General features: G+C 42.0%; 1 protein-coding gene across 1 annotated transcript; it reads right to left on the minus strand.

Moving 5' to 3' along the window:
• Window positions 1–5,126: 5,126 nt before the first annotated feature.
• Window positions 5,127–16,754, minus strand: LOC130115718 (A disintegrin and metalloproteinase with thrombospondin motifs 15-like). Its single transcript, XM_056283513.1, has 8 exons — window positions 15,789–16,754; window positions 12,340–12,472; window positions 10,563–10,730; window positions 8,779–9,062; window positions 8,358–8,535; window positions 8,028–8,203; window positions 6,151–6,326; window positions 5,127–5,904 (listed from the first exon to the last, which is right to left on the minus strand). The coding sequence occupies exons 1-8, from the start codon at window positions 16,752–16,754 to the stop codon at window positions 5,127–5,129; spliced, it is 2,859 nt and encodes a 952-aa protein (XP_056139488.1).
• Between the last annotated feature and the right edge of the window lie 891 nt (window positions 16,755–17,645).

Raw genomic sequence — 17,645 nt, forward strand, 5'->3', positions numbered from 1 at the left:
ATCCGGTAGGGCGAGTAGATCAAGTACTCACACTGGCTGTACAGGATGTAAAATAGGGAACATGAAAGAAATAATAATAATAATAACACAACATTTAAACACATAAATCATAACAATTTCAACTCTAACACCAACAGTCACATGAGCCCTGTGCTCCCCCGGCGCGGAGCCGCCGACAGTCGGAACAATCCCCTACCATGGGGGGGGTCAGTACAATATGATGACTGTGGAGGGCCCGGAAAATTATTGACTTCTTCATCCAGGTGTCTATGAACCCTTTCTGTGTTTTGCTTAGCGGTAAGTACAGCATTAAAAAATATAGTAATACCACGGGAGAACAGTATTTGCGTCAAAGGGCATCCTGTCTTGCGTAATGGCCTCTTATTTCTTGGCTCTTATGTTAACATGTGGAGCAATTATCAAACCGAATGGCTCCTACAAGGTATCTGCCCATACTGTAACCCATATACCACAATGCAGAAAAGTTGGTCACAAACGCTTTTGGTTGAAGGCATACTTAAGCCCATCCACATGAAAACCACTGGAAAATTGGCAAAACAAAACTCATTAGATGATATTGTTTTTACATTTTTAAGGGGTCCTAGTTTTGTGCTTTTTAAACCAGGTTATGCATCTCTGTGCAGTGCCCTTGATGTCAAAGACATCTTCAAAAGGTAACCCTGCTTTGTAAGAATGTCTGACGTTCATAACATACAATTTTTATTGAAAACTGTATTACAGAGGTATTAATTCAATATTTAAGGCTGTGTGTTTTTTTAAACTATGGCCCCCACTTTCAATCACTGTTTCAATAATTTTCCACTATTTTCCCACCCACTTTAATTCTTTTGGAGGAATTGGGGGAATTGAGTTGATGCACAACACAGCGAATCAAAATTGTAATCGTCACAAGCATTAGAAAGAACTAGCTGACCTTCTCCGGGAACTGGTTCTGACCCCTCACTAACTCTCAAGCTCTCTTGCTTTTCCATTTATGACAATTTAACCCACTTCGACCCACTGGGGGTTTCTTCTCTCTCACCCATGAATGGTTTAACAGTTAAATTGTTAAATTGTCTTACCAAACCAAACATTGGCTTGCCAAACCAATTCTGTACAATCCTGCTACAATGATGAAGATCATCATTTTTCTTTATCTTACTGACACCTATGGTGGTACGTGACTATTGCAATTGTGTTCTAGAGGTCTGTCTGAGATAAAAGTCACCAGCACTGATGTGTCAGCAACTCCCCCGCTGATGAACAAACAAACTTTTTTTGCCCCCCCCCCCACACACACACACACACAAACAAACACACACACACACATTTTTTTCTCCCCAACTGTACTTGGCCAATTACCTCACTCTTCCGAACCATCTCGGTCACTGCTCCACCCCCTCTGCCGATCCGGGGAGGGCTGCAGACTACCACATGCCTCCTCCGATACCTGTGGAGTCGCCAGCCCCTTCTTCTCACCTGACAGTGAAGCATTTAGCCAGAAGGATGTAGCGCGCGTGGAAGGGTCATGCTATTCCCCTCAGTTCCCCCTCCCCCTTGAACAGACGCCCCGACGGACCAGAGGAGGCGCTAGTGCAGCGACCAGGACACATACCCACATCCGGCTTCCCACCCGCAGACACGGCAATTTGTGTCTGTAGGGATGCCCGACCAAGCCAGAGGTAACATGGGGATTCGAACTGGCGATATGAACAAATAAACTTGGTTGAACCTGAGTTTTAGTTATTAAGGGTTATACGCGCTTCGAAGTTACTGCTAACTGCCCAACTCTTGCACATTTGGCTGACATGGTGAAGTCATTAATGACAATTCACCATATCATTTCCCCAATATATTGGGATTATCTCTAACAAACCTCTTCCAATTATCCCTTTACCCTGCAATAACCACTAAGATAGGTAAAATACAACGAGTGTTCATCATATGGACATTTGTGGTTTGGGTATTGTCTTAAATACGACAGCGATGGGAAGTATCCCAAAGGAAATTTGTTTTAACGTAAATCTGTACAGTTGTTCCTTTAAGGTTCCACTCAACTAAATGCTGTTAATTGACAGTGATGTATGAAGAGCTGGTGAGGGTTGAAATAAAGAAGCAAGAGATAGCAATGATTTTTTATAACCCACCAGCAAAATGACATTAAACAGCATTAAAGCTAGACAGAGCACAATGATGAGGGTTGAAATGTACTACGAACAAGTGATATAGCGTCACCGGTCATAGTGTTGATTCCAACCCTAATCATTGACACTTTGAGCTCGACAAAGTGATTAGCTTAATGGAGTGTTCAGTTCATCTTAAGTACCTCTTGGACTCTCAGTCAAAAGCCCACGCCTATGAAGGGCAGTGAAACCGGTGGACACTGAGAGACAGCCGACCCAGCTCTCCCCAACAATGGATTGGGCTTACTGGGCATGTGGTGGGCAAGCAGTGCCTGTTATTATAGCACGGCTTGGACAACGGAGTTTGAATCAGCAGAATTCCAAAGTGCATGAATGAATGTGTTTTTAATCGGCAGCCGTTCTTTGGCTGAAGAAGAGCTGAGGTAACAAGAGTATGTGCCAGTCTCATCTCATGATGGAAGACTGCATAGCACAGCAGAAATTGGTGTTGTAACAGATATTGTTTAACTTTGAACACACATGGAGACACAGTAGAGACAATACAGAGCTGTACAGTACAGGAAATGACATTTGCTGACACGGAGAGACTAATTGTAGCCTGATCTTAAACTTCAATGATATTTTAATCAGAATCATATGGATGTAAGATGTTGCAGGAAATGCTGCTTATTTGAAGTTTCATCAGTACTACACATGGTTATATTCATATATATATACATATATATATATTCATTTCTTAAACGTATTAATGGATGTATACATAGTATACAGTACAAATGACAGCTATAAAAAGAACATGTTCTGTACATGGTGTAAAAGAAAAATTGAATTACAATTGTACAATTCCATCTTTTAGATGGCATAAGTGGTCCCACTGAACCACGATGGACCATAAATTAGGAGAGCAAAATGACTGATTTGACATGATGAGTTTTATCTTTACATATCTTTACATGTAACCAAAATTTTGTTTCATGGAAAAAAACAAGCCTTTTGTCATTTTCTTACGTATATTAAGCAGGCCTTACTTGACACGTCACCAAAAAGAACAAGTTTGGAGGAATCAAACCACTAATATAACCACCATATTTTTGTAGGACATACATAATATCAAGCTGACACAATGTTTTGTGGCTTGACATAAAACACAATAAAAATAATGAAGCCATAGCGAATTATGTCACTCTATCACTCTGGAATAGTGTCATCCAAGCAAGCAAGCATGCAACAGCGAGGCAGAAGCCTGCAGATGTTGAAGCAACACTGTGGCACATACAGCAGTGAATGTTAAACATTTTGTTGCAGGGCTATCTTAAGGCATTTACAGCAATTTACAGAGACAGTGACGTGAACAAGCCATGCATCTACAAGCTGGTGCAGAGTTTTAACTTGCAGTTTCTAAGGCGTCCTCGAAAATCAGTGTCACATCTCTTTGGCAGCATAGACAAGAAGAGCTGGGCTTCAGCATTGGCACATTTGTAATATACAGAACAATGTATATAACATTACACCATACTTGCACAAGAAGCCAAAACTCACTGTATACAATATGATAATAGCTTCACTCTAATATATATGTGTGTGTGTGTGTGTGTGTGTGTGTGTGTGTGTGTGTGTGTGTGTACATATATATATATATATATATATATATATATATATATATATATATATATATATATATATATATATATGTGTGTGTGTGTGTGTGTGTGTGTGTCTCTGCAAAAGCATAATGCTAGATTTTTGGTCTGAAGCTGCAGATATTCTTTAATATTTATCCAATGTATACAAGGTTCAAAATTCCGACATTCTCAAGTGTGTAGGACATTTTGTTTGGGCTGAGTTGCACTGGGAAGTAAAAAAAAAAAACATTAATTGATATCTTTGTTAAATAAAATATTGCTGTTCTCTGCTCAAGCATGTTAAGATCATGAAGGTATTTAACTGTTTAAATGTGATTAAATTCCTAACATATCAATTTTGGGATTAAATGGTCATTTCACATTTTTTTAAACCAATGGGCTCTTTTTAAAACAGCCAATGTAAAAAAAAAATACAAAAATAGAAACTGAAACTAGTGCAAAGACTAAGCAGGTTTCTAACTTTGTTGATACAGTACCATTTTTCACATTTAGGTTGGTTCCTCGCTGAAATCAGAGAGAAAGTGAATTCACAGGTGATATATCTGGTTCTGATGAAAATACAGCCAAAAAATATGATGTGCCTGAATCTCTAAATGTTCAATAACTTTTCTCTGCAGAATTTCTCTCGCCTTTTGGAATCTTTGCTATACCAGGACGTAGTGTTTCTCTATTTCATCACTAATTTTATAGTGTGTGTGTGTGTGTGTGTGTGTGTGTGTGTGTGTGTGTGTGTGCGTGCGTGCGTGCGTGCGTGCGTGCGTGTGTGTGTGTTGTACTGTATGTGTGCATGTGCATATGCACATGCACACATACACATATGCATATGTACATACATATGCACATGTATGTGTGTATGTGCATATCTAGTATCTGTGTTTATCAGTGTGTGTGTCTGTGTGTATGTATACATCTCTCTCAGTCTCATTCTGAATCTCTCTTTCTGTCATCACCGTCCCTGCATGTCTCTCCTCTCTTACTCTACGTGTACAGATATCGTATCATTCATTTCACTAGAGGTAGACTGACCATAAGTCAAATTTGCCAGAGGTGGTCTGACAATTAACAAGACAATCACTTTCTTCCCTTTGTCTTGTTTAAACACACCATTCTATCCATTCAAACCATGGAAGAGTGCCACCTCCACTTCCTTTTTTTTTCTTTTTTCTTCAGAGCTCTCTGGCCCTGGCAGATACAGCTGGAATGTGTTTGAGCGTACAGTTCTCAGCATTTTCACAGACAATGCCATCATAACATCATTCAGACTGCAACTTGGATTAACATTTAAGTAAAATTACCATCACTTTGACTTGCAAATTAAAAAAAAAAATCAACAGTCACTCTAACATGGCCTAAGGTTGCATAGGTCCAGTTCCTGAGGCTTTCTTTTTCCAGAGCAATGATCTCTAGGTAGATTCAGACCATTCTGAGTAACGCAGCGCAGGACCCGCCTTTTAAACCCTCTCCCACAGGTCTTGGAGCAGGGTGACCAGAGCCCTATGTCCCACATTGGACAGGGGTCCCCGCAAACCCTCATGGCTACAGGTCTAGAAGCGCTGTCACAGTCAGCTGCCGGGCGTCCATCCACACTCTGACACTGCACCGTCCTCTTCTGTAGCCCGTTTCCACAAGTCACTGTGCATTCATCCCATCCTCCTGTTACCCACTGACTGATAGGCCTCTTGTCCAGCACCTGCTTCTTTACCTCCACCTTATTACTGTTCACCAAGACGCTGTTGTGAGCTGTGTGGCTCTTGTCTTCTTTCCGTAGAGTCTTCTCCTTCTTGCTTTCCTTGGCTATGTAGAAGGAGTAACGTACCCTAGGAGGAGTCATCTTACCCACTGAGAGCACCTCCACAGTAAGAGGCTCCTGGAGGGGTCTGGTGGCTTGAAGCATCTCCACAGATGTAGAGGTGCCACTGTAGCGGAGCAAGCTGCCTTTCACCAGGAGGTCCCTCTCTACGGCCGATACTATGTAATTGCCATTCAGGAGGTACTTGCCTTGCCGGTTCTTCACCGCCAGGTAGTTTTCATCGCTGACCATTCCTCGGTAACCACGCTGACGGATGTCAATGTTGGAGGCCCCCACCGGCAGGATTACCACAAAGTTGTAACCATGTCTGGAAAGGAGATTTGGAGATGTAAGTCACTGATGATGCTATTTCAAAAAAGGTTTTATGATGACATGGAGTAAAACTGTAGTTTTTGCACCTAACCTCCCAAAATAACCAGGTACATTTCCAAAATGTATTTTGTTGTGGCAAGCAGTTCATGGTGAAATTGAAAATTAAATCAGACTCAGTAACTGAATCTATCGAAAAAAGACAAGATTTTGTATATATCAGCAGACAGTATTTTCTACTTACATGGGTTTAGTGAACAATCCAGAGACTTTCTTGCAGCCCTGGTTGTCCCCACCACACGCACCACATTTGTCAAACTTTTTGTTGGAGTTGAGTTTGCCATCGCAGCCTGCTTTAATGCACCTCCCCTGTACACATACAGCTGAGGTGTCTGGAGAGCACGGAGTCCCATCCACAACCTGAGGGGTGGATGTGTGTTGGAAAGACAGATAGATAGACAGACAGACAAGGAGGATATGAATAAGAGATTGAGAAACTGTCACAAGTTTATATCTTGCTACACAAAATAATGAAACAAAGAAGGAAGAGAACCATATTGAACTGGGCTGTAACGGAAAGAGGAAGGAGCCCAGAGTATACAATATCTTTTTATATAAACAAATTGCTGGCTTGTGTTCTGATAACAAGCTTGTTACAGTGCTGTTTGGATAAATACTTGCTGACAAGCCACAGCTGTTAAGTGATATTGTCCCTGCATGATCTTTTCCGTCAATCCCCCATTCAGCAAAGCAGCAATTGTTTTCTTTTGCTGTTCACGTCTCTCTTTCACTGCTTTACTGTAGATAGAAACAGCTACGGGCCAATCATATGTTTTATACCAGTTATTGATAAAGTGCCAATCCATACACACATTCATCTGACAAGCAACTGGTGAAACCATGAAGTTCATTCATTTTCAGTTATCCTGGAAATATTGGCTGATATTAACCACAGTTACCACTTTTCTCCTTTGTCATTATGAAAAAGTTGGCTTAAGATCATTTTTTGGGTCACACTTTCCATCAACACACAATCATGAAAAAGCACTGCTACATGTACCAATGTTTTCTATCAACAGTATACCACAAAACACTACTGTGCATCCTCATCCAAAAAATGTACACTAGATTAAGATCTCAAATCTCAAGTCTAATTTTCCAAGCAGCATACCTAAGAAGCTTAACCATTTGAAATTTAATAGCATATTGGAGATATTCTAGTCTGTATTCCATGTCATGGACAGTACTGAAATTGATCTGATTATGGTTGATTATGAACTTTAGTTAAATTAACTTTTGTGGGGGAAAAAAACCTCTCTATTATGGTACTTATAGGTATAAGTGCTGTGTTTGATACAGTTGACCATAATTTCTTTTCATTGACAAGAAAAGTAGGAAGGCCAGTGGCACCATTCTAAACTGCTTTTGATTTTTTTTGCAGATCACAATAAGTAAATATTAAAGTTTAGATAAATAAATATTTAAGTAAATATTAAATGTGTGCCACAGAGTTCAAATTTGGGCCCCTTATTATTTGGTTTCAACATGCTTTCTTTATCCACAAGAATAACATTGTTTTTTCTGTTATGCAGTTGACATCAAATTGTTATCTTAGTTAAACTAGATGAGTTCAGTTCAATTGATACCTTTACTAACCAAATGTCCTATAAGGATGGTAACAACTGAACAAAGATAACACAGAATCTTAGTGATTGATGCATAAAGGCAAAGAGAGAAGCTGATTTTAGAATTAACTACATTTGAACACAATTTTAAATCCTTGGCAAGAAATTAGGGCGTTATAAAGTCTTGTGATTTAAAATTTGAACCGCAGATATGGAATGCTGAGGTTAGACTATTACTCCTCCACACTGACAGAAAAAAGCATGCTTGTATCCATTGCAAACATTGTTATCCACTTCTCTGTTCCATCAAGGACTACTGTAATTGTTATCTTTCCATAGTAGAGTGCCTACAGAATGAATTTAATTAGCTCAAAAAAGAACAAGTAGAATTTTTTTTCTTGATAAATTTTTAAATACATCAGTGATGGATAGTAGATAACTAGATAATGAAGGATAATAGATAACCGGTAGAGTGGTTAATCTTCATGTTACATACTTTTGGAGCAAGTACATAGAAATATCCAGTCCCATTGGCTCGGCAGATGAGCTTGCATTTGTCCTTGGGTGAGATACCAGAGTACTTGGGAACCCAAACCACTGAGGAGCTGAGTCTGTTGGTGTTCAGATTGAAACCATTGAAAGCCTCACATTGCTCCTCTCGGAAACTCTTGCCTGAGAAGAGAAAGCAAGCATGTAGCAAAATTAGTCTGACTATTTTTTTGTCACCTTTGATTTCATAGTAGATGGTCATACAGTGGAATTCCAGGTTTATTTAGTATGTGGACATGAAAATAATGCTTCACACTTTTAACAGAATTAAGCCAACCTGTGTCAGGACAGAGGTTGAGGTTGCAGGAGCGATACTTGACACGGAGGCCATAGCAGTATTTGCCACCATTTTCAGGGACAGGGTTGTTACACTCTCTCTTGGACAACTGAACCCCTCCACCACAGGTTCGGGAACAATCGCCAAATGCACCCCACTTCCCCCACTGGCCATCCACCTGCAAAAAAATCCCACATCATTAACAATCTATCATAAAATGGAAATAGACCTATATTGGACTGTTCCTCTTGTTTACATTCTGCTTTGATTTCATGGTTTTGCCTGATATGACATACCTATGAGCAATCGTAATAGGACCCCCTGTCAGTTTAGACTGATCTCTTTTTTTCCCAGATGTATCTGCCTCGGTATGTAGTAGCTATAGACACTAATCGACTGAACACTACAGGTTCACACCCACCTTGATGTGCATAGTGCTGTTTTTGTCAGTGCAACCCCCTCGGTAGCAGATCTTGCCATTGCCACAACTGGTGCCGTCTGCCCAAGGGAAATGTCGGGTTTGGCACACCAGCTGCCCACGGGCCTTTCCCGTGCACCAAAGCTTGGAACAAGGATGCATGTAGGGGCAGGGCTTGGTGCCTGCCCCAAAAGCTAGTTCACACTGACGGTGAAGGCTATAGCTGGAACCAGGCAGGGTCTCTGGGAGAGACAACTGCTTCTGTGGCTGGTCCAGCAGACAGTCACCTAGAAGTAAAACATACCAACATCTCTATGAAATCAAGTTCAGGTTTTTTTGTTTTTTGTTTTGTCAAATGCACAAATATACAGCATGGCGAGTATTGCTGGCAATTAAATGCTTAGGCATCAGTTCAACCTCAAAAAAGCTGATAGCATTCAAATAACCAGGCTTTATGGAAAGTGCAACTTACAATATCTATTGAGGTAACTAATTGCAAAGGATCATGTATATTATGGTATTGGCAACACATTATATGCACATTTTTACAAATCTACAAGAAGGGGATGGATTGACTTCTCTTTCCAAAATAGCATAGCCTATGGCCACAAAATGTCAGCCCTGCTTGTAGATGAGTAGGTTTTCAGTGGGCTGGTTGGTATGACTGTTGTCTGGGGAATTTCACAATGTTAACAGTCAGTAAAAGTCTTGAAAGAGGAGTAACTTATCAGTCTTGAAAGAGGAGTAACTTATCAAACATTAAGCTGGAGAGATTTATTCTCTTGTTAAAGTAAGCGGAACCAGAATTATTGTTTGGAGAGGTAATAAATTGTTATACATATGAGAACACTTTGTCTATCTGTCCCTATCCAAGCACATATAGTCATTATTAGATTTGGACCTAGAAAGAGCCTAGGGAAGAGGGACTCAAGTGTTAATGAGGAGAAAATCTTTGGTAGAATAACAGTACATTGTTTTAATGATAAACTCAATGAAACTGTAAAAAGAATTATCTGTATAAGAGCAGTATGCAACTGGTTGTTATGCCACTGTATTGTTTAGAGGTGTGGGGACACGTGTCCTGCAGTCGGTTGAGACTGAAGAGGTCACTTAGATGAGTAATGAAATGTTTCTCTCTCAATAAACGTTGTATCCAGATGAATTGATCCAACATTCCTTGATGTATAAGAGCAATAGTTTTCTAAAATACTGATTCAAGAGATGCATTAGAGACCCCTTTAAAAACCTGTGGTTATCAATATTTGATCAAAAATTGCAAGTATTTTGAGCCCTATTATGTGCCTTGGTAAAACAATGACAGGGAAATTGTGGGAAATCTGTACAGGTTTACATCTCGATTGCATATTGATGTGAACTGTTCAGATGTGACTGTAGAGGATTAGCTGAATTCTAAACGTTAACTCTGTTTAAACTAAGATCGCTCAGTTAGCTACCTTTCTTCTTTTCTTTAATCTTTATTCATATTGTTTTTGTGTCATGTATTCATTTCACAATTAAGACTAATTTTTTTATTATTTTTTTTATCTCTCTCATGTCTGGAGGATTTTTCTGTAAGGCATCTTTGACTGTGTTTAAACGAACTTAATGAAGTAGAAGTATCATCTCTTAAACCTTTATGTACAATGATTAGGAGTGGAAACAGATTGTGGGGGGAAGTCATGGTTAGGTTACAGCCAACACATACCACAGAGCAAGGCCACAATTAGCGGTTCATACCAGTTCATTGTTAAGATGTGGATCAGAAACATTGGGATGTGGTTACTAACCATGACCTCTGTCAAGGAACTCTGTAATGATGGCTGCACTGCACACAGACCAGGGTCTGTTCCTGTTGATCTGAATCAGTGTGGGAGACATCATGTGATTGTCACTTAGCTTCCCAAATACATCCTCGCATGCCTTTACATTGTCATGCGGCATGTTAAAGACGTGGCCTAAAGGAGTGAGAACAAGAGAGAGAGAGAGCGAGAGACAGAGAGATGGTATGAGAAAGAGGAAAATATTAAAAAAATGCCCTTGTAACAGTCAGTGAACGTTTCGTTTAGTCATATGGTATTGTTTTTTGAAGCATGAAAAGTATGCCTCCGTTGATTCACATTCCAAGAAAAAAGTAATTACCAAGATGACAGCTAGTCACAATGAAATTACAAGGGGTAATGACTGTGAATTATGAGAAACAGCACAAGGTGAAATTTTTCACGATATCATGATATATTTTTGCCGTACGTGTGCAGCACGCGGTCTCAACTGAATTTTGTCCGAGTGATTTCAGGCTGACGTCATGGCGGGGGAAGAATGCAGTTATGCATGGGAACATGGAGCGTGGAATACGTCCATGTACTTGGGCAGATCCTACAGGAGAATTTGGGTTCCCAAAAGAAACCATTTCATTCCCTACAATGGACATGTGGTACTTTACAAATGATCAAATATAAAGGATGGTTTTACAAACTGATGTTGAATGGTGGGGCAGGATAATTTTGAGGGGAAATTGTACTGTATAATTATTTCATATAAGTGGGCACGGTAAACCAATGCCTCTCTTGGGGCCTCCAGACATCTGGTAATACTTGCACATCTGGTCTCAGGCATGATCCTCCCTTCTTTCAACCAGTGGTGATTGCAAACGCTTTATAGCAACTGTCACTTGTTGCATCATTAATAAACTAAAGACATAACTAGACAGAGTTCAATGTCTGCTGTGCCAAAAACGTTTTAGTGGCATTTATTCAACTACGTCTTGAAAGGCTGGGGTGAGGGAAGGATTAATAGTGCTGAACTGCAATCCCTCATTTCCTTTTTCCACATCTGACAGATTAGAACTGAAAATTAATCGTGAATATGCATAGATCAATATGAGCATCACAGAGGCCAAACGTCAGTTTGTTCATAGTGTGGTTTAGGCTTGGGTTCCTCTGTCACTTTTTTTGTGTGAGGTAACATTTCACAAAACTTTTTTTCTCCCTCGTTTTTCTCCCCAATTGTATCTGGCCAATCACCCCACTCTTCCGAGCCGTCCTGGTCGCTGCTCCACCCCCTCTGCCGATCCGGGGAGGGCTGCAGACTACCACATGCCTCCTCCAATACATGTGGAGTCACCAGCCGCTTCTTTTCACCTGACAGTGAGGAGTTTTACCAGGGGGATGTAGTGTGTGGGAGGATCACAGTATTTCCCCCCAGTTCCCTCTCCCCCCCAAACAGGTGCCCTGACCGACCAGGGGAGGTGCTACTTCAGCGACCAGGACATATACCCACATCCGGCTTCCCGCCCACAGACACAGCCAATTGTGTCTGTAGGGATGCCCAACCAAGCCGGAGGTAACATGGGGATTCGAACCGGCGATCCCAGTGTTGGTAGGCAACGGAATAGACCGCTCTGCCACCTGGAAACAAAACTTTTTACATACAGTATAACACACTGTGGTGTGTGTTTGTGCAAGTGTACCAGAATGAATGCATATTGTCAATTTGCATTGATCCTCTGGTCAATCCCTACTAATCACTTATCTCCTAAAACGGTTTCAATGAGGAGACATTTCTCACCTAATTCATGAGCGGTGGTGAAAGCTGAGGGCAAACCATCATCCTCAATGACAGAACAGCTCCTCTTGGGGTCACACATGGTTCCCACATCAGCCATTCCCAAAGTGTCACAGGTTGTGGCCCCACAAAGATCCTGGTGACATGGAGATGCGAGACTTGATTCTTTTCATTGTCCTCATTATGCATTGATGTGCCTTAAATAGGTAAAACTGTCCCAGTGGATGGAGTTTTTATGTAACTCAAAAGATCAGGAAAAGATTTTATTAGACTCAAAAATGAATCTAGGCTGAGTCAAATAATCAAGTTTGATGCATGATGCCCTTTGCCAAGTTGTCGCCTGCTCTTATCCCATCTAATGTGTGGCTAAAAGGTTAAGCAGTGACCTACACAAAGACTGGACAATGAAGTGCATTCACACAAGGCACATGAACTCTGATTGGTGCACTCTCCCCCCTTCTTATCTTCATATTTTACAGAAGGAGAGGGTTGGCGAAGACCACCAAAACAAAACATTAATGAATCAAAGACACTTTATTTGACATTGTATTCTTACAATGAATGTGTTCTCTGTGTTTAACCCATCCTATTGTATAGGAGCAGTGGGCAGCTGCAGCGCCCGGGGACCAGCTCCAGTTCTTCTTTCCATTGCCTTGCTCAGGGACACAGACAGGAGTATAAACCCTAACATGCATGTGTTTTTGATGGTGGGATGAAACCGGAGCACCTGGGGAAAACCCACGCAGACAAGGGGGGGGAGAACATGCAAACTCCACACAGAAAGCACCTGGGGTTCGAACCCAGGATCTTCTTGCTGTGAGGCAACAGTGCTAACCACTGGGCCACTGTGCCGCCCACTTATCTCGCTATGTTTGGAAGGAGAAACAAAGAGAAGTTGTGACAATGAGATAAGGAGATCCAAAGGAGTTGAATCAAGCGCAACTGGACTCGGTATATATATCAAGTCCAGTTGCGCTTGATTCAACTCCTTTGGATAACCATGACCTGGATGAATGAGGACATTCACAGACGAGATAAGGAGACAAAACCCAGAGACACAACCCAGAACAGAATTAGAGTGAAAACGCACATGGACCGATGATCTGAATAACTCCACTAGTCTTTTTTTTTCTTCTTTTTTTTTAAATGAAGCCTTTCTCTTACTGAAGGTCTTCAACTCCATTTCTTTGTTGTGCTTTCTTCCCTTTTAACTGACCAGCTCCGGATCAGTCATACATATATGCATATATAGTTGAGAAGTTGAGCACACTTTTTCCCCTAATAAATATTTTCATCACCTATCATGCGTGTTCTCTCTCTCTCTCTCTCTCTCTCTCTCTCTCTCTCTCTCTCTCTCTCTCTCTCTCTCTCTCTCTCTCTCTCTCTCTCTCTCTCTCTCTCTCTCTCTCTCTCTCTCTCTCTCTCTCTCTCTCTCTCTCTCTCTCTCTCTCTCTCTCTCTCAACACACACACCTCTGGCACAACCAGATGCTCTATAACTACCCATTTATACGTTGTTCTGGTTTTTTCTTGCCTGCCGGTACAATATGAACACTGTTAGTAGAGAACCACTATTTTCATTTGTTTTACATGTGTAACCCAGGCTACTGCCCTACACATACGTAGAACTTTATTGGCTTTTTATCTACTATTTATACTCTGGACAGATGAATGTCATTATTTCCTGTATTTCTTCCACTTCCCGTCTTATATTTTGATATATTCATGACCTTTTTAATCTTGTGTGAGGACTTATGTGTATCATGCAAGCTACCCACCAACTCATCTGTGGGAAACTGAACTTGGCCAGTAAAAAAGCAGATCCCAACTCTGGTTCTATTGTACAATAGTGACCAAGCTGTGTGTTTGTTTACTTTAGCAGCAGAAGTCATGACCCATGGTTTTCCTCAGATGATGTGTTTGGCTCCCATCAACATAAAGCATGACTGACTCTTCTGCTTTTAGTTTTCTACTGAGATGAATTGATGGCAGAATTTATTTAGATATGCATTCCTTTTTTTTGTTATGTGATGCTTAATTTACCTGTTTCCATAGCTTTGTTGACAAAATCATTCCTAATTCTAAAAAAAAAGAAGAGGCTGTGCTGTTACAATGGACTTATCCATTCACAGTTTACAGAATAAAGGTGAATGCGGAAGGAACGGTGAACTGAGCAAGCCAAGGTTTACAGAAGAGGCCCAGAGATGCCAGGAACAACCTCTGTTTGCCATGTGTATTCCACAATGCAGTCTCTCCGTAATGTATTACAAGATTTTTCCAGTGGGTGGCATTTATTGTACCTCATAAGGACAACACAGGATTCATGATTTTCCTACATGATATAAGAAGTCTTTCTCAGCACTTTGAAAATCCCTAGTTTGGTTGCGCTTGAATTGTATTGCTTGTTGCAATGCAGCAAAGAGGTCATGAAGTCAGATGGGTGGTCCGAACCAGACTGGACCTGATAAAAGGCAGGCAATAAAACAACAGAATCAGAACGAGAGACCGTTTGTGTCTTGAGGGCCGTGGAAAGAGAGGCAGAACAAGCATAACTCAGTAGCCAGTAACTGGCATTTCTGCCGGGCACATGGTTTATCTGTGAGTAGTATAAGTGGCACATGGATAACATGGAGAAAGCTTAAGTGGCTTTGCTAGGTGAGAAGCTAGGGGGGAGCGCTGCAGAAGGGGGTGGGGGTCTGAGGTGGTCTGAGGTGGTTGAGCTGCAAAGCAGGCTGAGCTGGTTTAGCAACTAATGAGATGACTCAGAGCAGAGATGCTCACAATATACACAGAGTAATCACAGCACACCGTCGAATACAAAGATGCATCCCATCACTGTCAGAGTGCAACACCCCTGGGACCAATCAAATGGGTTGAAAAAAATGAACGAGTAATTTGGCTTAATGCGAATAGCTGATTCAGTGATAATCTGAAGTAGCACCATTTGCTGTGTTTCCAGTCGTTGTTCCCATAACCCTTACCCTTCAATGTTAAAAGGCTTCACGTGGACAGGACAACCTAGAGTGACATACGTCATTAGCCAGTGCCTCACCTTTGGCTCACCATTCAGCTGCGGAGTCAGTGGACAAAGCGGGGAGAGCCATCAAGAAATCAAAATCCTGACCAATCTAACCGAAATCCCACCCCTTATTCTCTGGACACTGGTCAGAAATGAGGTCTTTAATGCAAATAACTGACTTAGCTATTTTTTTTCCCCCCAGTGACTCACTGACACACTCAAAACACATTACCAACCCACTGTGGAACATAATGGAGAAAACATGGAGGGCTGTGCAAATGTTACACCGTAGCCTACTGTAGAGAGCACACATCAGGCCTTCCAGCGGCAGGTGCAGGTAAAGCCTTCTAAAGGAATGGTCTGTTCTACTCCAAGCAACATCACTCTAATACATTTCAGCCAAACCTAAGCCACATATTTCTCATTTAGCTTACCTGTTTGGTGAAGAGTATGGCAGTGTCCCAGTACTCGGGGTGCTTGTCACTGTGTTTGTTCAACTTCTTCTGCCAGGAGCAGAAATTGCGCAAGGTCAGGGCTGCATTGCTGGAAACTTTAGGTCCCTTGTCAGCTTCGTTGATCACCATAAATCCCACCACCACTATGTGTATGGAGTTCAGGATGCTCGGGTGCTTGTAAAGCCTGGCCGCGACAGACATGAGGGTCAGGAGGTAATGTTTCAGGTCATCGCCGTGGAATTTGGCCATAGACTCGTCCGCGACCACAAGGACCTCCACGAACCTGGGGATGGAGGCGAACCTTTTGGATCTGCCCAGCGTTTTCAGGACCGTTTCGGTCAAGCCGTCCGTGTCAAATTCCTCCATGTACTTGTATTTCTCTAGAGAGCCCGACATGTTTAGGTTGGTGCCGGGCGCCACTCCGCACCTGCTGGCGAGACGGTCACCTGAGCGCGCGCGTCCACGGCGACGGATAACGTGAGTTCGGTCGAAGGCCACTTCATATCGCGACACGTCCGCGTTTCCATCCAGACTAATGAAATACTCCGTGCCGTTGTAAGAGAAAACTCCGGCGAGACCTTTGCAGAGGCTCAGCGCGGCGAATGAATCCGGGTCTGCGTTCACGTCACCGGAGTAGAAGCATTGCCTCAGCTCAGTAGTTGCAGAGGTATAGGGTGGTGAATAAAAACTATCGGGGTCCATGCTGCTTGGTGCAAGGAAATTAGAGTCCGGCTTGAGGTTGAGGTAAAATTCCTGTGTGAAAGCACTTAGCCTGAAAACAATCTGCTTGTCATTTGGTTTCTCCGCGCGCCGGGAGAATTGCCTGTCTTGTTGTTGGTGATCCAATTTGACAGGTATGCAAAAATCTATTTCCATGCAACAGTTGAGTTTTAGATATATTAGAACATCCACCAAAATAATCAAGGCTCTAATGGGTATCGCCATCTTTGCTTGCAAGTTGGGGAAGTCCTCTCAATGTTTCAATCTGTGTATCTGCATGCAGCAAAGCAGTCGTGCGCAATGGCACCAACCGCAGTTGTGCGCCCTCAAAAGACGGAGGACCTATCGCGTTCTTGTCTCTCTCCCATCCTGCACAGTCCTCTCTGACCACCGGCCTCTCTGTGCTCTGTGAGCTTTTTAATGGGGAGTATAAACACCAGTGAACATTGTCATCCGTAATCTGAGGAGGTGAGAAAGCTCATTGGTCATGCCTCTCGCTAAATGCTGCAGACCGCAGCCACTTGTAGCTCTCCAAATATTATTGTTGCTGTACAGCATGTGTGGCACGAGTTGGAGCATCCCCTCCCACCTCCTCACGCCGCACGACTTTAGAGTGTGTGCTCTTGTGCACCCCCGGTAGAAAGAAAGGGGGGGGGGCGAAAGGGCCTGAAAGGCAACACAGAGTTTGCACAACAGTAACGGTGAATATTGCACATTTTAAATCATTTTATCTTCAAAACAAGTCTTTCTCGTTTCGCATATTTCATTAACTTGCTTGTGGTGGCAAACTCAAGCACACTGCGTGAGACGGCTTTTGAATACTCTTGACATTTTCCGCGTATTCCAATGCAGCATAGAGAAGCACAGAGTGACGTCTGTTTGTGTCAGTTACAAAGTCTGGAACGTTATCCCATCCGCGATGGAAGCCCTGGAGCCACAATGAGTGTGTTGTACAATGCTGCCATCTAGCGGTGGAAAGTTGGGACACGCGCCTTGAACAGCGTTTTGGACAAAGTATTGGCATATTGGCATACATACTTTTGTCATAAGGAAAATCTGAATTCAGATTTGTGTGCAAACATCTAAAAGCGAATGTATATATATATTTTTTTTTAA

This window comes from Lampris incognitus, chromosome 7 (genome assembly GCF_029633865.1).
Source record: "Lampris incognitus isolate fLamInc1 chromosome 7, fLamInc1.hap2, whole genome shotgun sequence".
In the NCBI taxonomy this organism is placed as follows: Eukaryota; Metazoa; Chordata; class Actinopteri; order Lampriformes; family Lampridae; genus Lampris; species Lampris incognitus.